Source organism: Pyrus communis, chromosome 15, assembly GCF_041283825.1.
Source record: "Pyrus communis isolate YQ-2024b chromosome 15, ASM4128382v1, whole genome shotgun sequence".
NCBI lineage: Eukaryota > Viridiplantae > Streptophyta > Magnoliopsida > Rosales > Rosaceae > Pyrus > Pyrus communis.
Genome location: NC_142579.1, coordinates 4,602,264 through 4,621,912, shown reverse-complemented (window position 1 = coordinate 4,621,912; position 19,649 = coordinate 4,602,264). Strand labels below are relative to the sequence as shown.

Sequence of the window (19,649 nt, the reverse complement as noted above, 5' to 3'; positions counted from 1 at the left end):
AACTGCAACTTATAATGTTTTTAATTTAATAACTACACGGTTAAAATTAACGATGAAAGACATAAATTGATAATATCTCAAAACATAGAAGCAATTTGAAAAAGTTAAATCTTATCGTCCTTATATTTTTGTTTGGGGATTTTGGGATATGAAAGCATGTGAGGGGTAGTTGGGGGCTTGACAACTTGATGCCGTTTGGGGTGGTTGTTTTTGGAAGTTAATGAGTTTAGGTTTGGTAATCTTTTGATCCTCTTCGTCACTTGGCATGCGTGATGCCCTTTCACTTTATCATCAACTTTCTTTTGTATTTTTCCCTAAACTAACGTTTGCTTCGATTAGGGTTTTGAAATTATGGTTTCCTAGAGTGTACATTAGTTTGTTTTTCTTCTTACCTTACAGCTTAGGGCAGCCATATGACTGGTCGGAGTTATGGATAAGATTGGTCCTAAACCAACCACTTTGTATTTTATTATGTATAATGCATGAAGATCTGAGTCCTGTTAATTGAATGAGTTTCTTATTTATTTGTTGTATTAATTAATGAAGTTTACAATGCTTCGTTTGAGCTGGCAATGTGTTTGATATATGGGTTTCGAGACAACGCATGATATGTGATCCTATGCATTACTATATAAACATCATATAAGTGGGGTGATCAAAGCAAAAAATAAGAAGATATAACTAACTCACAATGTCTTTTTTTCATTAGTTTATTTTTATCTTTTAATAAAGTGGGAGAGGATATTCGAACTTAAGATTTTTTTATATTAGGAAGAGAAATCTCACCGTATCAATACTTCATGCATATCTTATTCTTGATATAAACTTGTTCATTTACTTAACAGTTTTATAATTAAAGACATACTTACTGGTTAACTGGTCCATATACTATATGTTAGAACTTTTATGTGAGAAGTGAATCAAATCATTTGATAAAGATATGGAATAGCATACATAAAGGGAGATATGAATATAATGTGCCTTATATATAAAAATTACATGTATAATACAAATTAAAAAAACTATAATTACTTGTACAATTAGTATAGGAGACGGTTACAAATGATTAAAAACTGATGGCATCTGCCACCATGATAGGTGGAGCAGCTGCATTCCTATAATTAGGGTTTTGATCCCCTCTCTCGGGTAAGTTACAAGGATCTCGTTCTGTCGAGAGCAAGAGTTCCAATTCGTTTCCAAGCAGGAAGGTCCGAATCCCATCTCAATCATCATGGCTTCATCTTCAAGTAAGCGTATCCTTACTGCAACAACGATATGGTTTAGTAGTAACCAGGGTTAGTATGCATGCATTTATTACAGTTTGTAGTTCATGTTGCAGTGATGATTTCGATCTCGTATTTAATCAAGTGTATCATGTGGTATCAGAGCCCACAACTTCTGCAATGAACTCTATTATGATAACTGCATAGTTTGCGAATGATATTATTGTATTTGTTAAACTTCTACCAATTGCTTCCTCTGTTACAAATATCATTTTATGTATTTCAAGTAAAAATGCAACGGTTTTGCGGTGCTTAACATTTCATAAGCTATATTGCACTTAGTCCATAATTGTAACTTTTGGTTACTTGTAAAATTCATCTATGTGTTAATACATATACCACTGCACTTGCTGTACTACACTACTATATATATATATAGTAGTCGAGTTCTTAGTCGTCTGCTAGAGAAAAGAAGGTTCACTGGAAAGCTTGGTGTAATGGCCTCAAGTTCTGGAACTGGTGCAGGTACGCTTTTCTTCTTGGTTCTTTTATGTTCGAAATCTGGTTAGTTCTCTTTAAGTTTGATTCATGTTTTGGTCTTGATTGGTTGTTTAGTAATTCACTGCTAACATGTGGTATCAGAGCCACAAGATACATAAACATGAGTTCAATATGTAGAGATAAAATGTTTGTGTTTTCATTCTAATAATATAAATAAATAAATAAAACAAACTTTTGCTCTCATGGAGAATTGAAGTCTGGTCCTGGAGACTGCAAAAGAAGCAGTGGTGGAAAATGACAAAATAATGACTCTATTAGATTAAAGGGTAAATATCAGTTTACTACCCTCAAGTTTCGTAGTTTTCAACATTTGGTACATAAAGTTTTTTTCGTCCCAGAGTAATACCTAAAGTGTTAATTTTGAGACAATCTCATACATGTGTTAGTCTGGCTGTTAAGTCTTCCGTTAACTAATGACATCGCGGCCATGTAGATAATGATTGGGCGCCACGTGTCAATAAGGGTCCCATGTGGATATTAAAAAAAATTTAAAAAAAAAAAAGAAAAAGAAAAGTTGTTCTTCCTCAACCCCCGACCGTCCCTCCCTTCTCCCTCCTTTCTCGACCTCCACCCATATGTGCAAATCCAACCTCTCCCTCCCCCAACCCCCAACCCTCTCCCTCCTTCAACCCCCGACCCACTCAATAAAAAATAAAAAAATGGTTTCTGGGCACCCTACCTCAACCCCCGACCCTCTCCTTCCCTTCTCTCCTCCGCACACCGACCCTCAATTCCCAGATCTGGGTTGACCATGGAAGATAAGCTGAGATCAGCCATCGGAATCCCAAAAGACGTGCTCGTGAATAAAAAGTCGGGTCTTGGGCCCTCTATCAAACTCGTCCTCAATGGCGGAGCTATCGGCGTTCTTGTGGGCTCTTGGGCTTCCCTTTTCTACTCCAAGAGCTGTATGTATGCTCAGTGTCGCTAGATTCCGATGCTCCACGGTTATACCAAGGTTCCAACTTTTTATCCTTTTCTGTTCGCTTCCTCAGAAAGTTGGAAGCTTTTTTTGGGTTTTCTTTTGCAATTTATCTTTATTTGGCAAAAAAATTAAATTTCCCGAGTTGGGATTTCTAATGTGATGTTGAAATTGAAATGGGTTAGCAGATATTTATGATTTATGAGCATTAAAATCATTTTTGTTAACATGCATTTTTAGGAATGTTGTTATATTTCATTGTTGTTTGCAGATTCTTCCCGGTGCGATTTACATTCATACGTTGACGGTGAGCCAGCAACTGGGATTGTATGAATAAGTTTTCAACATCTCCACCAACCCTTTTGCCACCGGCAAGTGAAGAGGCGAAAAGCCGCGTGAGTACAGCTCGGCGGCGAGTTCGGGGTTCTGACTCAGTATCTCTTTGGCAAAGCAGAGTGGCCCAGAAGCTGTGAAGTGGAGATGGTGTGCGGAGAGGATGTGCAGAGGAAGAGAGAAAAGAGGGTTAAAGAGAGAGTAGAGATGGCATACGGAGAGGGTGTTTAGAGGAGGAAAGAGATGAGGGTTAGAGAAAGGAGGGAGAAGAAGAAGATGTTCGAAGGAGGAAGCGGCAGCGGAAGTTGGGTGGGTGGATTGAACAGATAGCTGGGTGCATGGGGTACGGCGAGGGGTGGAGATGGGCTGGCCGACATCGACTGATATTTTGGATGTGCACATATGGGTGGAGGCTGAGAAGGGAGGGATGGTCAGGGTTGAGGAAGAACATCTTCTTTTTTTTTGTAATTTTTTTAATTTTTTTTAATTTTTAATATCCACGTGGGACCCTTATTAACACGTGGTGCCCAGTCATTGTCCACGTGGACGCCACGTCATCAGTTAACAGAAGACTTAACAGCCAGACTAACGGATGTATGAGACTGTCCCAAAATTAACATTTTAGGTATGACTCTGGGACGAAAAAAACTTCATGTACCAAATGTTGAAAACCACGAAACTTGAGGGTAGTAAACTGATATTTACCGTAGATTAAAAAAGAAAACTTGATCATTGGAAACCCCTAACCATTGTCGAATGAGGGTTTTCCCAGATTTGAATTAGTTACAATTCTTTCTATGGATAACGATTTGGGTTTTCTCAACTAAGTGCTAAAAAAATTTCTATTTTCAAATTCTAAATTGCTTCTACTATTCCTAATATGAATTTGAAATAAGAGATTAAAAGGTATATTGTCAATTGCTTTTGATTTCCTCAAATACATGCGTGAGATTTAGTGAATATGAATGTGTTTTGCTACTGAAGAAAGAAACCTATTAGAGATATCAGTTTTAAATGCAAGGTTTGAATTTTGATTTAACTTTGATAACCTTTGAAACTGTTTATTATATTACATGTATGAGGCACCATTAATTTATTCGAGGTCAAGGATACATGATTGGTGTAGTGTATTGACTGAGTTCTTGTTATATCATTTATTCTATGTATGCTTATCAACAAATTGTTGTTAAGACTATATATATGAGTTTGTGATTATAGTCATGATGTGCGAATGGTTGTTGGAATGAAATCTGGAACTAATAAGTTCATATTGGTGATTTCATGACTGGTGCAGCATTTGCAATATCATTAAGGACTATGAACTTAGCTAATATCCTCATTCTCACCATAGGTGGTAACTACAAGAAGTGGAAAAAAGAGATTAGACTCTTGTTGACACTTAATGAATTCGACATAGCTCTTGACACTCCCAAGCCAGTTTTGACTAATCAAAACACTCGAGTAGAGAAAGCTGATGCAGAGAGATGGGTTAGAGCTAACAAAATGGCATTTTCCATACTTGAAAGTGCCATGATAGATACTGTTCGAGGTGGGATCAAGAAGTATGACTTGGCCATTGACTATTTGAATGCGATTGAGAGGAAGTTCAAAGAATCTCAAAAGGCAGAAATCAATTATACATGGCAATGCTTACCACATACAAGATTGGGGGCACAAGTTCCATTTGATATCACATTATGAAAATAATCGATGCAGCCGAGAAGTTGAATTCTCTGGATGTTAACATTGGAGAAAAACAACTAGTATTCATGATTCTTTAAGCTCTACCAAGCAAATATAGTCAATTAAAGGTATCTTATAGTACTCAAGACAAGAGCTGGGATGTTGATGAGTTAATAGCACATTGTGTTCAAGAAGAGAATAAACAAAAGCAAGAAAAAGGAAATGATGCTAAAATGGTGAATTTCTTGCAACCAAACAAGGGGAAAAAGGCATTCAATTCATTCTCTGGACACTCTGGTAAAAATTCTCATACCAAGACAACCTCTTTTAAGTCTAATGCATTTGCTAAAGTAAAGGACTCTATTAAGGGATCTAACAATCTTAAAGTCAAAACCAAAAATATTGCTAAACTTACATGTTTTTTTTTGCAAAACTAAAGGACACTTAAGGAAAGACTGTCAAGTTTTTCAGGACTATCTTAAGAGTAAAAGTGTAGAACAAGCTAATGTCTGTGTTGAGTCGAATTTGATTGAAATCCCTATGAATTCTTGATGGTTCGATGCTGGATGCTCAGTCCACATTACAATTTCTTTGGAGGGTTTTATGACATCAAAACAAACTGGTTTTAAAAACTACAATGTTTTTGTGGGTGAATGAACTAAGGTTGCAGTAGAGGCTATTGGAATTGTTTGCTTGAAATTGTCATATGGTTTTGTGTTAAAATTGAATGATGTGCTTTATGTGCCAAAGATGAGGAGAAGTTCGATCTCTGCTTCTAAAATAGTCAAAGATGGTTTTGCCTTTTTAAGAGATGATGAATACTTAAAAAAAAAAAAAAAAAAAAATTCAAAAGAACTGTCTAGATTGTGTTTTAGGAACTACATACTTGAGTGACAACTTATGGTGATGAATTGTACTGTGGAGTCAATTAACCAACATGTTTTAAACACAAGCACCAAGAAAATGTACTGCAGTGATGATTCTTTAATTCTTTGGCACAAAAGATTAGGACACATCTAAAAATAGGGTTTTAAAGCTGTCCAAGGCTAAGTTGATTCCTAAATTGAATTTTACTATTGTAACTTAATGTCTTGATTGTGTCAAAGGCAAAATGACTAATTTTAGGAAATTGGATGCTAAGAGAAGTCATGATTTGCTGGAAATTATACACACTAATATCTATGGTCCTTTTCCAACTAAAACCATATGTGGAAACTCTTATTTTGTAAACTTTATTAATGACTTCTCAAGATTTTGTTACACTTATTTACTTAGTGAGAAGTCAGTTGTTCTTGATTGTTTAAAAATTTATAAAACTGAGGTAGAAAAACAATTAGGAAAGACCATTAAGATTGTTAGATCAGATAGAGAAGGAGACTACTTTGACAGGTACAGTGAAGCTGGACAACACAAGGGTCCATTTGCTATTTATCTTGAGTAACAGGGCATTATGGCTTAATACACCACACCTAGAATGCCAAAACAAAATGGAGTCTCAGATAGGAGAAATAGAACCTTGATTGGAATAGTAAGAAGTATGATGACAAGGTCAAAGTTACCAGGATTTCTATGGGGAAAAGCATTGAAAACAGCAACTTATATACTGAATAGTCCCTTGCATAACAGTTTCATCCACACCTTTCGAAATTTGGAATAGGAGAATGCCTAGTTTTGATCACTTCCATGTTTAAGGATGTAAAGCTGAGGCTCGAATTTACAATCCAAATAAGAAGAAACTGGATTTAAGGACTGAATCGTGCTACTTCATTAGCTACTTAGAGAAATCTAAAGGCTTTGAATTTTATTGTCCCCAAGCTTGTACTAGAATTCAAGAAACTCACAATGTCAAGTTCTTTGAAGATCAAGATGTTGCAAAATTATCACAAGGAAGGTTCATTTTTGAAGAACCTGATTATGAAAAGAAGTCTTCGTGTAGTGATGCTTACAAGGAAATTTTGATAACTCCTTCATTTGCAATTGAGTTGGAAAAAGATCAATTGGAAGTTTAATCTAATGTAGACATAATGGAAGTTGATTTTGGGACTCGAATTCAGATGCAAGGGGATCAGAATTCAAACTTTGAAGTATAAATGGATTTGAGTACTGAAGTTCTTTATGAACCAATATTGCCATTAAGACAATCATCAAGGATTAGGAAAACCACAATGTCGAATGACTTATGTTTATTTGCAGGATAGTGAGTTTGATTTTAGTGATGTGGATAATCCTCTTACTTATTCTCAGGCCATGAATAGTCCTCAGCAATCATTATGGCATATTGCAATGAATGAGGAATTGGAGTTAATGTCAAAGAACAAAGTATGGACATTGGTGGATTACAATCCTCAATTCAAGGATATCGGATGCAAATGGATTTATGAGACTAAGAGAGATGTTCAAGGACATATTGAAAGGTACAAGGCTAAGTTGGTTGCTAAGGGATTCACTCAGAGAGAGCGAGTGAACTACAATTACACTTTTTCTCTCGTTTCTTCCAAGGATTCTATTAAGGGTTATCATGTTACTTGTTGCTTATTTCAATCTGGAACTACATCAAATGGATGTAAAGATTGCTTTTCTAAATGGTGAATTGGAAGAAAACATCTACATGAAACAGCCTCTTGGATTTGTTGAAAGGGGGAAAGAAGATATGGTTTGTAAACTTAACAAGTCAATCTACGATCTTAAACAAGTATCAAGACAGTGGTTCTTAAAGTTTGATCAAGTAGTTACAAGACAAATTTTCATGGAAAACAAATTAGATGTTTGTATTTATGTTAAGTTTGCAGGATCAAGCTTTATATTTCTAGTGTTATATGTCGATGACATCCTATTTGCGAGTTCTGATATGAAGCTGCTAAAAGACACAAAGACCATGCTTAGCAAGAATTTTGAAATGAAGGACCTTGGGGAAGCACACTATGTGCTTGGTATTGAAATTTTTCATGACAGATCAAAATCTTTACTTGGTTTATCACAAAAAAGGATATATAGAAAGGGTACTAATGAGATTTAACATAGCAAGTTGCAACAATGGTGAAGTGCCAGTAAACAAATGAGACAAATTCTCTAAGGCTCAGTGTACCAGGACAAAATTAGAGCTAGATAAAATGGAAAATAAGTTTTACGCTTCATTGGTGGGAAGTTTGACATATACAACTATTTGCACAACACCTGGCATTTCTTTTATAGTGGGAATGTTAGGTAGGTTTCAAGCAAATCTAGGAAAGTCACATTGGGTAACAGTGAAGAAGGTTTTAAGGTACCTGCAAAAAACCAATAATTACATGTTGGTTTATGGCAAAGATGAGCTTTTGGAGTTAGTTGGCTACACTAATTCTGATTTGGCCGGTGATATAGATGATAGAAAATCCACTGGAAGTTATATATTTATGCTTGGTGGTTGTGTAGTTTCTTGGAAAAGTGCAAAACAGACTCATAGCTACATCTACAATGGAGGCAGAGTTTATAGCTTGCTTTGAATGAATGAAACATGTTGTATGGTTAAAAAAATTTGTGATATATTTGAAGGTTGTTAATTTTGTGCAAATGCCTATTAAAATGTATTGTCATCACAAATGCCTATTAAAATATATTGTGATGACAATTTTGCAGTGTTCTTTGCCAAGGACAATTTTGCAGTGTTCTTTGCCAAGAACAATAGAACTTCAGTCTTGTGATGGATGTAAAGTTTCTTAAGGTTTGAGAAAAGGTTAGGGAATGAGCAATTCAGGTGGAGCATTTAAGTACTGATGCGATGATTGCAGATCCTTTGACCAAACCACTACCAATTAGAGCGTTTAAAGCTCATGTTTCTCGAATGGGGATTCTGGAATCGTTTGATCAATGGGAGTAATTTGTCATAACAAACAATTGTTGGTAGCTACTGTGAAGTTCAGAGAGCTGGTGTGACTATATAGACAAGTTTTATGCTAGTATCAGATTATTTTGAATTGAGATCAGGTTTTTGGTCTGTTGTTTTGAGAAATAAAGTTTGAGATAATTCATTTGATGCTTTTTACAACAATTAGTCTGTTTAAGCAATTGTCATTGAATTATTGATTCATACATTGTTTGGAGCAATTGATTATCTTAGAATCTTGCTGTCAATGCTATGAAATAGTGGGAGCAAATTGTTATATGTTTTGTTGCTGATGATCAGGTTCGCAATGATGAAAAATACAAATTAAATATATGTAATTCTGGAGAACTGTTTTGCATTATGGTTGCAATTCGAGTTACAGAGTTTTATGTTTTAAAATGTATATAAATGGTTTGTGATTGAGTGCTCTTGGTATAAGACTTAGTGATCACTTCTATCTGAAATTGAATAAGTTGAGTACTTGAAACTGTTCTCATACTCAAGTGCGAGAATGTTGGAATGAGTATGAGATAAGAAGTTTTAGATACTTAACTTATTCAATTTTAGATAGAAGTGAGAACCTTAAGAAAGGATTTTGTATAGCATACTCAAGAAATGTCATCACTAATCTCATACTCAAGAAATGTCATCACTGTCAATCCACTAAGCACTTAAGAAAGGATTGTCTCGGGTTTAAAATTTAGCTCTTAAAGAAAGGTAACAAACATCAATGTTTTTGTCACTGTAGAGCTCAATATGGTATTTGTTTCTCACAACTCTTGGTGGTTTGATACTGGATGTTCTGTTCATATTACAAACTCTTTGGAGGGATTTCAAAGCTTGAAGGAGACAAATAAGAACATTACAACATTTATGCTGGCAATGGCAGTAAAGTGGTTGTTGAATCTATTGGCACTGTCATGTTAAAGTTATCTACTGGTTATATTTTAGTTTTAAATATTATACAATGAGAAATAACTTATTTTCAGTAACTCAATTTGCGAATTAGGGTTTTTCTTATATTGGTAAGTAAAGACCAAATTTATTTTTTCTTTCAAAACTAGTTTGACAACTTGCTTGGTTATGCTTTTCTCAATGGTGAATTATGGCAAATTTGGTGCTCCTACTTTCAAGAATGTCTAAATGTTGATCATACTTCTTCAAAGAGATTGCTTACTAATGAAAACTCTTATATTTTTTGGCATAGAAGACTTGGGGCACATCTCAAAAGATAGGATGTTGAGATTAATGAAAGATGGTGTGTTGCCACAAATGGAACTTAATGGATTTGAGAAATACATTGACTGTTATAAAGGTAACTGTAAGAAACTTATATGTAATTGTTTTCTTACTATTCAAGGGGCAAAGCCACAAACTTATAGTTACAAAAGCATCCTAAAATGGTTCCTACTATCAAGCTAAATCATTTACAAATAAGGAAGAAATTATTTACAATATTGACAGAGTCAACATTCCTTTATAAGCTCGATCTCCTTCAACACTCCCCCTCAAGTTGGAGTGTATATTTATGACACCCAACTTGCCAAGTAGCACTTCAAACTGTGTCGAGCTTAATGGCTTAGTGAACAAATCGGCCGGCTGATTTGCAGTTCGAATATGAGCTGCCCGAATCATCCCTTCTTGAATTTTCTCTCGCACCAGATGGCAATCTATCTCTATGTGTTTGGTTCTCTCATGAAACACCGGATTCGATGCTATGTGTATAGTTGCCTGATTGTCACAAAATAAGGTTACAGGCTGTCTGTGATCAACTCCCAAATCGTTCAGAATGTTTTTCTACCATGTGACTTCGCAGCAAATGGTAGCCATGGAACGATACTCGGCCTCCGCACTTGAACGAGATACCGTGGTTTGTTTCTTAGTCTTCCAAGAAACTGGAGATTGCCCAAGCAAAATGCAATATCCCGTGATTAATCTCCTTGTGTCCTTACAACGTGCCCAATCGGCATCACAGAATGCCCGCAATTGGAGTGACCCTGTAGATGATAGCAGGATACCTTGACCCGGCGTTTGCTTGATATACTTAAGCACTTTATGAGTTGCTTCCAGATGTGGTTGCCGTGGCTTATCCATGAACTGGCTCAGTACATGTACGACATAAGTCAGGTCCGGCCTAGTTATGGTCAAATATATCAACCTCCCAACCATTCGTCTGTATGCCGAAGCATCATCTAATAACTTTCCATCAAACTGTGTGAGTGATAAATTCTGTTCCATATGGAACCGAGAAGGTTTGACACCTAAAAATCCAGCATCATCCAAAATTTCCAAGGCATACTTACGTTGCGACAAATTGATTCCATGCCGTGACCTGGCAACTTCGATGCCGAGGAAATATTTCAGCTGCCCCAAATCTTTAAGCTTGAATTGATTGGCCAAGAACAATTTCGTGTTCTCTATATCCTCTAAATTGTTTCCTGCTAGTATGACGTCATCAACATATACAAGCAATGCTAGAAAGTTACCTTGACGATTTCGGACGAACAGACCCGAGTCTCCCCCTTTCGTCCGAAACCTGAAGGCAAGGACATGAACACCTCCTCATCAAGGTCGCCGTTCAAAAACGCGTTGTTCACATCCAGCTGGTGGAGATGCCAGCCACGCAGAGAAGCCACACTAAGGAGGACACAAACAGTCACCATTTTGGCAACGGGGGCAAAGGTTTCCCGGTAATCAACTCCTTCAACTTGACTGTATCCCTTGGCCATTAAGCGGGCCTTGTAGCGTTCGACCGTTCCATCAGCCTTCAATTTCACTTTATACACCCACTTACAGCCGATCGGCCGTTTATAAGGTGGCAACGGCACCAAGCTCTAAGTCCCATTAGCCTGTAGTGCATCAATCTTAGATTTCATGGCAGTACGCCATTCGGGGATTTGGACTGCCTGAGAAAAACTCATAGGTTCTTTAAGAAGAGTAAGTTGGGCTATATATGTTTTGTGAGAGTGAGAGAGTCGATCATAAGTCAAGAACGAAGAAAGTAGATGAGCCGTACCTGAACGGGTGACCAAATTCGTGGATGATGCAGGGACGGTCCGTGATGGGAGGCTAGTCTCGAGTTGAAAGTCCTGCAAGTATGTAGGCGGCCGGATGGAGCTACCGCCGCGGCGCGGAGCGGGGGTAGTAGGTGTGGGCGACGGAGATGGGGAAGGGATGGGTGTCGGTGGAGAAAGAGGTGGTATCGGGGAAGGAGCAGTTGCACGTGAGGGAGAGGTCAGAGGGGTTTCGGAGAAGGTGAGGTCGGTATTGGTGTGTGGAGTAAAGTGGGGTCAGGTGGGCCGGTGGGTGGGGTTGGCCCAGCAATAGGGGAAGGTAGACGGGCTGCAGAGAGGGAGTCCATGTCAAAATGTAAGAATGGGTCAATATTGGGTAAATGGTGAGTATGTGAGGACGCAGCGGATTGTGGAGGAAGTAGAAAAGGAAACACATTTTCAAAGAAACTCACATCACGAGAAACAAGTACCTTTTGTTGACTGAGATCAAAAACGCGATATCCTTTCTGACCATAAGGATATCCCAGAAAAACACACCGGGATGCTCGTGGATCAAATTTCGAACGATGTTGTGCATGGGTAGAAGTAAAACACAAGCAACCAAAAACACGTAAATGTGAATAACTAGGGGGTTTGTGAAACAACTTTTCATACGGAGTTTGTCCATCAAGAAGAGGAGTGGGTGTGCGATTTATAAGGTATGCAGATGTGAGAATGGCATCCCCCCAAAAACGATTTGGAAGCCCGGCCTGAATAAGCAAGGCACGTGCCATATTTAACAAGTGTCTATGTTTTCGTTCAGCAACCCCATTTTGTTGTGGTGTGATGATACAACTAGTTTGATGCATGATACCTTTCTCGGCATAAAAACTTCCAAGTTTGAATTCAGGGCCATTGTCACTACGTATAATCTTAATTTTGGAATCAAATTGAGTGGCAATCATATTGATGAAATTAACTAGAAGAGTCCTAGCATCAGATTTTGTGTTGCATAAGATAAATCCATGTGCATCTAGTGTAATCATCAACAATGGTAAGAAAGTATTTGGCACCTGAAATGGAAGCAACTTTATAACCACCCCATATGTCAATGTGAATTAAATCAAAACTAGAATGAGTAGTAATTGAACTTGAAGGAAACGGAAGTTTTGTTTGTTTAGCCAAAGGACAAATTGCACACTTGTCGGTATCACAAGAAGCATGTTTAAAATTAGAAAAAGAGAATAATGGAAGAATTCTGGTGGATGGATGGCCAAGACGTTGGTGCCAAAGGACTGGTGTGGACTGTCGTGCCTGATTGCATGTTCCTTTCTTGGTTCTATCGAGATAGTAAAGGCCCTCCCGTTCAATTCCCATCCCAATCATCATCCCCGAACGTAGGTCCTGTATGATACAAAATCGGTTCAGAAAAATAGTGATGCAAGATGAATTGGCTAACTTGCTAATTGAAACCAAATTCAATTTGAAATACGGGACACATAAAACATTCTCAAGGATCAAATTGGGGGACAAGGCAACTGTGCCAATATGGGTGACTTGTGCCACGGACCCATTTGGCAATTCCACCGTGTGATTAGTGACTGGCTTTGAGGTAGAAAACAGGTTGGGATCATAAATCATATGGTCCGTGCAGCCACTGTCTAAAATCCAAGTACTCTGTTTGCCATTAGAGTTGAGTGAAAAGGCTTTACCTGAAAGCGCTTCATGGGTTGTAGAATTACCAACATGATTAGCAGAGGAGGACCTGTTTTGCAGCACACTCAATATTTGTTTGCACTCTTCCGCGGTAAATGGAAATTGCATCTCCTTCCTTTCTGCTTGGTTCCCTTTGGAAATCACCGCACCAAACTCGGCCTCAGCTGCTGCCTTCTTCTTGCGACAATATTCGATTGTGTGACCCTTCCAGCCACAAAATGTGCATTTTAGATGTGCACGGCAATTCTTGGAAATTTGGTTCGTTTTGTTGCACTTGGTGCATTTCAACTCACCCTTTTCTCCTTCGGATGCACGACTCGAATTCTTCACAGCAAACACGGCCGCATCTGGTTGTGCCTGAACTTTACCCGTTGTCACTTCCGATTGCTTCTCATGCCGCAGTACTAGGGATTACGCCTTTTTCACTGTGGGTAGGGGATCTTGCAGCAAAGTGTTGCTGCGAACACTTGCATATGATTCATTGAGACCCATGAGGAACTTCATGGTCTTCTGCGTATCCAAATATGCAGCCACTTCTTTGATCGATCCGCAGGTGCATATCGGAAAGGTGCACAAAACATCACGTGCATCCCATAGTCCTTTCAACTTCGTGAAGTAAGATCTCACGGTCATACTTCCCTGCACACAATCATGAATCTCGTTCTCAATATTGAACAGTTGAACCACGTTCACATGTGAGAATCTTTCATGCAGGTCCAGCCACATCTGCCTAGCATTCGTGCAATTAATCACGCTGCTGGCGATGTCTTTCGACATTGACCCTAGCAGCCAAGTCTGGACCAAATTATTGCACCGATTCCATTGCTGCCATTCATTTGGATCCTTTCCACTCGGCTCCTCGATTGAACCGTCTACGAGTCCGATTTTGTTCTTGACCGTTAAGGCCATAGTCATGGATTGTTTCCATGTGCTGTAATTATCTTCGACCAAAGGCTGCGGCACAATAATAGCACCGGGTTGGTCTGAATGATGAAGGTATAGTTGGTGATTGGGATTGTCCCACTTGGTTCCCGAAGCCGTGCCTGATGGTTTGTCTTCTGCCATAGAGGTCGGCTAGGGTTTTGTTGTGTTTTGTTTAATGCCCAGATCAATGCTCTAGTACCATGTAAGAAACTGATATGTAATTGTTTTCTTACTATTCAAGGGGCAAAGCCACAAACTTATAGTTACAAAAGCATCCTAAAATGGTTCCTACTATCAAGCTAAATCATTTACAAATAAGGAAGAAATTATTTACAATATTGATAGAGTCAACATTCCTTTCTAAGCTCGATCTCCTTCAACAGTAACTAGGTAATGAATCTAAATGATTTATTACGAAAATTCAAACTTTGTAACTGGGTAACGAATCTAAAATTAAAGAAAATAAAATGAATTCACGTAAATACGAAATACGTAAAATCTGGAGACGAGATTTCACAACTTTAATATTAATATTTATCTTTTAATAAATTAAATATTAGAGTTTAAGCAAAGTCATAAAATTCAAGACTATTTCACAAGCAACATTTTTACTGAAGAAATCCTAGAAGTTCAGTTTACAACAGTAAATGAGTCACAAGTTTTGGACAAATATATACATAAGCAAAAGAGGCTACACATGCCATTTTTCACTGAAAGCAGAAAATCAATATTTACATTTCAAAAGCTGATTTTGTAACTTGAAAGTTTAAGGTTGACAATGACAAGCTAACAACTGCACACCTTAGTTCAACTCTTCAATTAAATCTCGCACATCACCTGAAAAATGTAGGGATGAGCATCACATCAATCATCCGCACCTCCTCAAGAGGCACCCCACCTAGGTTTGAAATTAGATATACCTTTGTACCACATATAAGGAAAACAATTTACACAACAAAATCATTTGGCTTGAGTTAAAAAAAAATCCATGCTCATTTAACTTAACTATATCGGGATCCCTAAATTCTTCTTGTCCTGGCAATCAAACACACGATCAACTACCCATACCTAAAAAAAAAAAATCTTGAATAATACTAACAGAAGGTAGGGTAGCTAGAGTGTCCACTTACAACTTATAGCACATAGACACAAATACCCCCCCTTTTTCGGTTAATGGTACGAGTTTGTTTGTATAGGATCCTCCGAAGATTTAGGTAATCGAAGCCCAAGGTAGTCACTCATGCCTCTCACTCTCAGGTCGTTGGTACAACATAGAAATTGCATGCTAGAAAAATCAAAACTCTTTTTCCTAACTTGCAATTCTAACAAACAAAATCCAATCCAGAGGTTGCATGCATTAGTATTTACATATATAATAAATACAAACCGAAAACCACTAACCAGAGTGTGAGTCCCCCTACCTGGTATTCCAGTTTCGCGTAACAACTCTTTCCACAAGTGTTCATTTTCATAATTTGAATTCGCTTAAGCAATGGAAGTGCCTAATCTGAAATAAAACAGGCACACATACTAATATCAATTCCAATTAACACAGTGCACGTATGTCCCATGTAACCAAATCCAATATGTATTCATAGCTTTAGCTTTCCAAAACAGTCAATTCAACCATGCAACACTTCAACATGATTTTCAAACTTAATAATATGAAATTCCCAAATAATAAAAAATTTCGAATCAGCATATAAGCTCTGAAATCTTACCTTTATTTGTAAAGCTCGACATTGTGATCATAGTGGTGAAAACCGATTGTAAATCGGATATCTAGAGCTCAACTTATGAATTTTTTTCTTTTTGATAGCCAAAGAAGAGCCATGATTTTTTTTTCCTTCTTTCTGGTCTTTTGGGAGCTGTACAGCGAAACCAAGAAGATCAAAGAATCTTCTTGAGTGATTGTAACTTGCATGCCCTCCATCTCCCTTTTTCTCACTTTTTTTTTCATTTTTCAGTTTTTCTTCTTCTTATTAAGAAACTGACAACAACCTACTTTAATTACCAAATTCTTTACAAGCTCTATATATGTATGTATGTATGTATATGTACATTTGGGGTTTCACAGTCTGCGTGTCATATAGGTTTTGTAATTTTTAGGGTCAACATGTGCATAATTAAAAATTAGTCAGTCAGACAAAGCACGCGTGATTAAAAAAACCCTCACTCGCGCACGTAAGCACTTATGGAGAGGCTAGTGTGTCATAATACATATGGATAATAAGGGCGTGTTTGATGACATTTTATAAAATGATTTTTTAAGAATGTTTTGTAAAACAAAAACGATAAATATAATTTTGCATTTTGATGACTTGAGAATGCATATGGTAGTTTAATTTGAGAACAATTTTTTAGAATAAAAACATTGAAAACGCGTCTGATACCAATGCCTAAATTAAAAAAAAAAAAAAATTTAAAATTTGTGATTGGTAGTGATTGCGGAGGTGGTGGTAGAGATGGCGGGTGTGACGAGAGGTAGTGATAATGTTAGTACTGGTGACAATAGAGGTGTCAATAGTGGTGGTAAATAGGTGGTGACAATAACGAGGTAAGCGACAATGGTGAAGGGAGTAGTGGTGGCAAAGGTGGCGATTACGATGGTGACAGAGGATGGTTGTGTTAACAATTGTTGGGAGAGATGCTTTTTGTGAAAATGGTGGTTGAGATATGGTATGAATGATGGTGGTGGAGAAGGTGGAGGTGGTGGTGTCTATGGTGAGGGTAATGGGGTGGAGAATGTGGTGATGGTGGTGGGAAGTGGTGGTGTTGGTCGCAGTGGTGATGGCCCCAACAATTAGACGGTGGAGGTGGTGATGGACATGGTGGTTGTGATTGTGGCCATAGTGGTGGTGAAGGCGGTGACAATGGTGATGATAGTGGTGGCATACATGATGCTATTCTTTTTATATTAAAACTCAGAGTTTGTTTATATTGTATCTCTTTTATTTTCTATTATTTTGAAAACTGTCTTAAAAAGCGAATGTGGCTACAATATGAGAGATTTTTTAGTGTGCGAGAAACACGGTCTGGTATACCAAGTGTAATAATACAATTGGTTGGAAACTTGACAAAAAAATTTACTAATTGTATTATGACACTTATGTACCAGGTGTTTTAGGCACACTGAATTTTTTTCCCTACAATATTCACATGTATTTAATACAACCACTATCTCAACTGTCAGATAGTGATTGTGATAATGACTAAACAAATACCAGCTAATGACTAAACAAATACCAGCTAATGGACCAAACCCCCACTAATAACTAAGATTGCTTGGGCTTGGATAATCTATCAAATGATAATTTTTTTGTCGGAAAAAAAAGAAAAGAAAAACCTTTCGGCTATAGTTGCCAATGAGGTCCTTTGTTTTAGGCACTGGGCTTTGATTCGTCGCCATTCTTTAAGTGGAGTTGTGCTTTGTTCATTGCAAGTGTTGAGTTTGAGGCAATGCAGAAGAAGTTTAATCCGGATGTGATCTTGAAGAAGAAGAATGTCACCGTTGCAAAGGTACATTTTGTTGATTGAAAGAGGATAAGCGCTATCCATTAAGTAAATGAGTTATTCGGGCGGTTGGTGGCCCCTCGTAATGAGGTAGGAGGATATTAAATAGATATATTCACATAAATTATATCTGAACATCAAATGAAAATTGTATTAAATACATTTAAGTATTGTAATATCTCTTCGAAAAACAAAGTAAACATCGATTTGATGTTTCACATAACTTAAACTAAATATTATTTTCTGTGTTTTTATTTTTTGAATTCTTTTTGCTAAAATTTTTTAAATTTATTTTCACAAAACAGTTTGACCTATAATTTCCCCCAGTTTTGTATGCTCAAAACGAACAACCCCTAAAATTCCCAATGGGTATAGCCTAGGTTTCACCGAAGAGAAACGACGACGTCTCAATGGTAGTAAAAATGAAAAACCCGGTAAATCTGTTACCTTTACCGCATTTTGGACTGTCAGATAAAAATCACATCATCCGCTTTGATCACCAGCGGGGCAATCTTGAAATTTAACGAGTCTTTGGGGGTTTATACTTTCCTTCTTTCTTCCTTCTTTTGCTTTCCGCATACGCATTTTCTGTCGTTGATTCTACACCGACGCCATTGAAGGAGAGAAAGAGCTCCCAAGAATTTCAGGCTTCAGATCTCCAATCGCAAACCCTATCCTAACCGTTCTTTTGGCGCCCGCGGTCCGATCAGGTTCTCATCATTTCCTATCTGTAATTCATGAAATTGATCAAAGGATTCAAACATGGAGTTCGAGTGTTCATCGTTGATCAATTATTTCTATTATTTTGTTAATTTTTTTTCCTCAGAGTTAGCATTTAGTTTTGTCAGATATTTCAATTTTTTGCTAAATAATGTGGTTTTTATTGTGTATTAGCAGCTTATTTGATGTAAATTTATGCTTTTTGTGTATGGGAGTGTTAGTTTATTCATGTGATTACTTGTCGGAAACTCGGATAGTGTTTTGTTTTTGGTTTGCCAAGAAGTTGAGGGAAAGGAATGGGAAAATGAGCTGGAGGTTTTAGAAGATTTTATTGAATATGTACTATAGGAAGTTTAACAGACTAAGTCAACTCTAACCAGTGTATTTATTGTGTAAAAATTAACTGAGGTAACCAAATTTCTAGTCCTTTTCGACTGGTTTCCGAAATTCGTGGATTAGGCAGTAATTTAGTATGATTCTGAGTGTATGAGAATTTTTTTTTAACTTAGTGGTGTTTTATGTAACATGTAATAGAAGGAGAGCACATTGAGGGTGATGGGCTGGAATCACCATTTGCATCCTGACTATCCGATTAGGAAGTGTTGACTTAATATTAAAAACCTGGCTGTGGGGAAGCATGAATATTGTCAAGGGTGTTGCTGACCTTATTCGAAGGACTTCTGGTGGCCACGATGGAGATTCTTCTTCAGGGACCCAAGCTCAGAAGTTCTCTCCTCCTGGCTCGAAGATCCGCTTTAGGTACTTATGATTCACTGTTACACTACTTGTTGTTTTACTCTGGCATGTTAGTTATTGTAAATTGTGATTTTGTGTTTACTTATTTGGGGATGCTATATTAGATTGAGTACGGTAAAGTTAAACTATTTTAATGAAAGGACTGGTTTGTTTGATTATCATTGCATAAATTCAGGTATATATGGAATGATCTTAGTTAATTTTAGCTAGTTCAGTGTCTGGATCTTTAGAAGAAGAAGACTAAAATGGTTGAAGTATTTTATTCTCCTCTCTCCAAAAAAAATTGAACCTAAAGCTAGCCTCGAGGCATTTAGGGATGTTTCATTTTTATAATTTAATCAGATGGGGGAGCAGCTCTAGGTACTTTTAAGAGTTTTATATTACGATGTCATTGATGAAATTTGGGTCTGCTTTTATGAGAGTTGTATCAGAATGTTGGTGGATTT

The 19,649-nt window shown here is 37.3% G+C and overlaps 2 protein-coding genes, 1 long non-coding RNA gene and 1 pseudogene across 3 annotated transcripts in view; 2 read left to right on the top strand and 2 right to left on the bottom strand.

The window, feature by feature from the left end:
• The first annotated feature begins 4,353 nt into the window (after positions 1 to 4,353).
• LOC148690406 (uncharacterized) lies at positions 4,354 to 5,271 on the top strand (annotated as a pseudogene).
• A 7,360-nt stretch (positions 5,272 to 12,631) lies between these two features.
• Positions 12,632 to 13,418, bottom strand: LOC148690405 (uncharacterized). The gene is made up of 2 exons (XR_015956227.1): positions 13,287 to 13,418; positions 12,632 to 12,978 (listed from the first exon to the last, which is right to left on the bottom strand). It is a non-coding gene; the product is annotated as an uncharacterized LOC148690405 (long non-coding RNA).
• A 283-nt stretch (positions 13,419 to 13,701) lies between these two features.
• Positions 13,702 to 14,355, bottom strand: LOC148690404 (uncharacterized). Its single transcript, XM_088686659.1, has one exon. The coding sequence runs from the start codon at positions 14,353 to 14,355 to the stop codon at positions 13,702 to 13,704; it is 654 nt and encodes a 217-aa protein (XP_088542785.1).
• A 3,950-nt stretch (positions 14,356 to 18,305) lies between these two features.
• Positions 18,306 to 19,649, top strand: part of LOC137708566 (BEACH domain-containing protein B) — a 32,557-nt gene continuing 31,213 nt past the window's right edge. Inside the window, exons 1-2 of the mRNA XM_068447678.2 lie at positions 18,306 to 18,437; positions 18,982 to 19,206. Coding sequence (XP_068303779.2) covers positions 19,085 to 19,206 — 122 coding nt within the window. The 5' untranslated portion in view covers positions 18,306 to 18,437; positions 18,982 to 19,084. The remainder of the gene's footprint in view (positions 18,438 to 18,981; positions 19,207 to 19,649) is intronic.